This window comes from Glycine max, chromosome 15, assembly GCF_000004515.6.
Source record: "Glycine max cultivar Williams 82 chromosome 15, Glycine_max_v4.0, whole genome shotgun sequence".
Classification (NCBI taxonomy): domain Eukaryota; kingdom Viridiplantae; phylum Streptophyta; class Magnoliopsida; order Fabales; family Fabaceae; genus Glycine; species Glycine max.
The window spans coordinates 35024734-35028926 of NC_038251.2; the positions used below are offsets into that span (position 1 = coordinate 35024734).

At 34.2% G+C, this 4193-nt stretch overlaps 1 protein-coding gene across 1 annotated transcript; it reads right to left on the reverse strand.

Moving 5' to 3' along the window:
- Window positions 1-281: 281 nt before the first annotated feature.
- On the reverse strand, window positions 282-3575 carry LOC100820258 (G-type lectin S-receptor-like serine/threonine-protein kinase At1g67520). The gene is made up of 7 exons (XM_006597933.4): window positions 2319-3575; window positions 2053-2160; window positions 1753-1955; window positions 1463-1673; window positions 960-1197; window positions 729-879; window positions 282-616 (listed from the first exon to the last, which is right to left on the reverse strand). The coding sequence occupies exons 1-7, from the start codon at window positions 3451-3453 to the stop codon at window positions 317-319; spliced, it is 2346 nt and encodes a 781-aa protein (XP_006597996.1). The 5' UTR covers window positions 3454-3575; the 3' UTR covers window positions 282-316.
- Window positions 3576-4193: the final 618 nt, after the last annotated feature.

Genomic DNA, 4193 nt, shown 5'->3' on the forward strand with positions numbered 1-4193 from the left:
TCCCAAATATGTTGGTACGAACAAACTATATATCCATTCCGTGCCACTAGTTGGAATTTTATTAAAAATAAGAAAAAAAATAAACCCATGAGTGGCACAACCCAAACCCATGACATGACAAACATAAAGAAAAATGATAATTGGGATATATAGGATGACTGATTAATTCTAACCCAGTAGTTATAGGAAAAAATAACTAAGTTGATTTGTTCCCCAAATTGTTAAAAAGAGGAAAACTAAATATAGAAATAATTCTAAATTAAATCAGCTAGAAATGAAAATAAGGAAAAAATAAATATCTCATGGTATAACGTTATTAATAAGTGGAAGCAGTAAATTCATCTGTAGAGTCTACACATAACTCTTTGGAAGATGTTTTGCCATCAAAATTTTTTCTTTCCACATAGAATGCTGGTCTTCGGGGTAAGGTAACTGGTGCACTTTCATTTGTTAACATTGATATGACATTAGACATTGTAGGTCGATCATTTGCATAGTGTTCTACGCATAAGAGACCAACATGGATGCATCTTTTCACTTCATCAGGATCAAAAGAGTCATTTAGTGATGGGTCCAATAACTGTAGAGACTCACCTTGATTCCATAATTCCCATGCCTATTCAAAATTTAGTGAAATTAGGCAAAGGGAATAGTATATGGATAAAAAAGATAAAGACACAGGGAATAGTATTAAGAGAAAAGCAGTCTATGATATTAGTTTCACATACATGTCCAATTAGGTTTAAAAGGTGGTCAACATCATAGAAGCTAGTGTTTTTTCTCCCACTGACAATTTCAAGTAGCAACACTCCAAAGCTATAGACATCAGATTTTGTCGAGAAAGTTCCTTCCATGGCATATTCAGGAGACATGTACCCACTGCAGGTATAATTGATTCATAACTTGACTAAACAAATATTGTTCAACTAAACTTAGAACAAAGAGTTTTGGAAGCTTACTATGTCCCAACAATCCTACTAGTAGTTCCTGTGGACTCTTGTTGCATAAACATTCTTGCCAATCCAAAATCAGAAATTTTTGGGTTCATATTCTCATCAAGTAGTATGTTACTAGCTTTCAAGTCTCTGTGAATGATTTTTAGTCTTGAGTACTTATGAAGATAGAGTATTCCTTGAGAAATCCCTTCTATTATGTTGAAGCGCTTCTTCCAGTCTAGTAACATGCTTCTAGTGCAATCTTGTCAATTAAAACAAGGCAGTATGTGTTAGAATATATACTATACAAGAGTAATACACTGCAAGACATACATAGTTATGCTTAAGATAGGAAAGCATAAGTAAAGGATTAAAGGAATCATCCGTAACAATTATTGAAAAATTCAGTCAGAAAACTTGAAATTTCCTCCATAAGAGCATCGATTGCTATATTATAATTAAAAAGATTGTCTTAATTTCTCTTTCATAACATCAACCACTTAAATGAACTCCAACTTATTTCTCACCGAACAGATAGAAATCCAAGCTTTTGTTTGGCATATACTCGTAAATTAGAATTCTCTCTTCTTCATGAATGCAGAATCCAAGTAGCTGTACAAGATTCGTGTGCTGAAGTTCAGATATAAGCATTAGTTCATTTTTGAATTCCACAATTCCTTGTGTAGATGTTTTTGAAAGTCTTTTGATGGCAACTTCTTGCCCAGTTGGTAGGATTCCCTAAAATGATGAAACAAAAAAGATTATTAGTCCTCTAAAAGAAGCTTGTTACAACACAAAGTGAATGGTTTCATGTCACCTTATAAACAGGCCCAAAGCCTCCTTGTCCTAACTTGTTTTCAGTTGAAAAATCATCGGTTGCTGACAGTACTGATGTATAGTTTAATACTTTTAGATCCTGTCTCTTCTTGAACTCATCTTCAAGATCTTTGACATCATAGAATCTATTTGCAGTTGCTAAATCTGTCATCTTATTAGTCTTCATTCCTTTTCTTCTTTCCTCTGTTTAGATGTAGTTATTAATGATAAAGATTGGGAATCAAGGGGTTACGCTCCAAAAAGTATCTAGAACAATGTTTATTTCAAATACAAAGCTAACCTTTAAACAAAAGTTTTCTATTCTTCAAGGCCAGAAACAGAACGAAAGCGCTGATTACAACTAGAGTTGCTACTATTAGAATAGTTATCCATATCCACTTTTTTGTACCTGCATGCACCATTTATAACTTACAAGCAACGAGTTCTGTATATGTGATTCCTGATCTATCGCTTATTATATTTAGCAACTTTTTGTGTTACTATTAAAGAAGTTATGAAACAGATTAAAATGGTAAATAGGAAGTTGTGAAATTATAGTAGACTTACCTTTGCGATCGGTGTTCTTTACCAATAAGCGAAACTTCATGCCGCCACTTGCTAAATTAGTACCTTTGGTTGAATTCCAATGATAGAATGTACAGCCAGTTTCATTATTACCATCATAATCACTGTATGCAATACAACTGCAATTTTTCCAGCAAATATCCTGACAATCACTTGGGCCATAACTCGAGTTTGCTAGATAGCTTTCCATGTTTGTACTGGGGTAACCTAACCTGTCCTCAAATGCATCGCCACGATGCCTGCAGATGGGTATCTCGTCCCACTTTTGGCACCCTCCATCTGTGTTGTATCCATAACACATATCGGCCCTCGCAACGTCATCGCCTCCATTCCGATTTATCAGCTGCCCAGTTTCTAATAGCACCCATCTTGTAAGCTCTTCATTTGAAGTTGTAATTGTGAAGTAACTTTCGTTTTCGTTTGATACAATCCTGTAGTGTGTGTTGTGCATGAATCCCTCTTTGTTTCTCAGTTCTCCACTTGTCCAGCACAATTGTTCTCGTCGCTTGATGATCAATTCTCTTGTTCTGGGTTGCCATTCAAGACTGAAAGCTCCAAGATTTGGGATTTCAGAAGTTAGCCATGAAACTAGTGACCAATTATGACTAGTTTTGTAACTGACTCCTAACTTCATCCCGGGGAGCAAATTATCAGTAGGATAATCAAAACTTTGCCACAGCACACTCTTTGTTCCATTGGGGTGAAGCTGTTGCAGCACAAAGTTGCCTGTATCTAAGAGTGTGGCCATAGTGTTGTTGGCTGGTTGAGGTGAAAAGTAAAGAATGATGGGTAATTCCCTGTGTTTTGATTCTATTTTCAGTACACCAGAGTGATCTAGCAACAGAACTGCGGATTCCGCGTCAACAGGTTCATTTCTATTAGCAAACCACACACTCCAACTATCTCCTCTTTTCCTAACTATTTGCAAGTAACAGTCTCCAGTTGATGAAGAAAAACTAATGCAATATATACCGTTTTCTGAACAAATATTGGTTTTGGAATTTAGTTTTTCTCCGGGCTTCAAACTGTGCTTTGCAGAAATAACGTGGCTACAAGTAGTCCACCACAACCACAAGTATACAAAAACTAGCAGGAATTGAGTTTTACAGCTGACCATCTTCAAGTACTGAAAGTTAGACTGCAAGATGTTTCTTCGTTGTGATTAGGGATGATAGTTTATCAATTTGGAATAATCTGTGGTTCGCATTACTTTCAACTTCATGTACATTCGGTACCTTAGAATTATCTTTATGTAGGGTAACATGGTATTTGAGTTTTTTTCTTTTTCTTTCAAGAATTTGATTGATCCTTTGTGGGGTATTTTTTGTCTAATTCCTATTCCCCAGCTTCCTGCGGGGACCTACGGGGACCCCGTTTTACATCAAAAAATGTCAAAAATTATAAAAAATATAATTTTTTTGTTTTATTTCAATTTTTCAACAATAATAAATTTAAAGTTTAATTCTAAGTTTAAAACATGACTAAAAATATCAACATAAATCAATAATAATAGTAATAAAATCACACAAGTATAAAAGCATCCAAGAAATATTCAAGTACACATTAATGTTACAGTATTACACAATAAAAATAATAAAACTAGCATAACATTACAAGTCTTCATACAATAAATTAACATTATCATACTGAATCAAGTCTTCATACTTTCATCCAAGTGCAATGAAACATCGTCAACATCAAATCTACACAATGAAACATGTAAATATGTGTTTAGAAAATATAAAAAAATCATGAATTAATATAATAAAATTGTCATACCGTTAGTGTTGTTGTGTCTGTATCGTCAACTATTGAGCAAAATTTCATCTTTGATTTTAAGGAATCTAATGACACAAT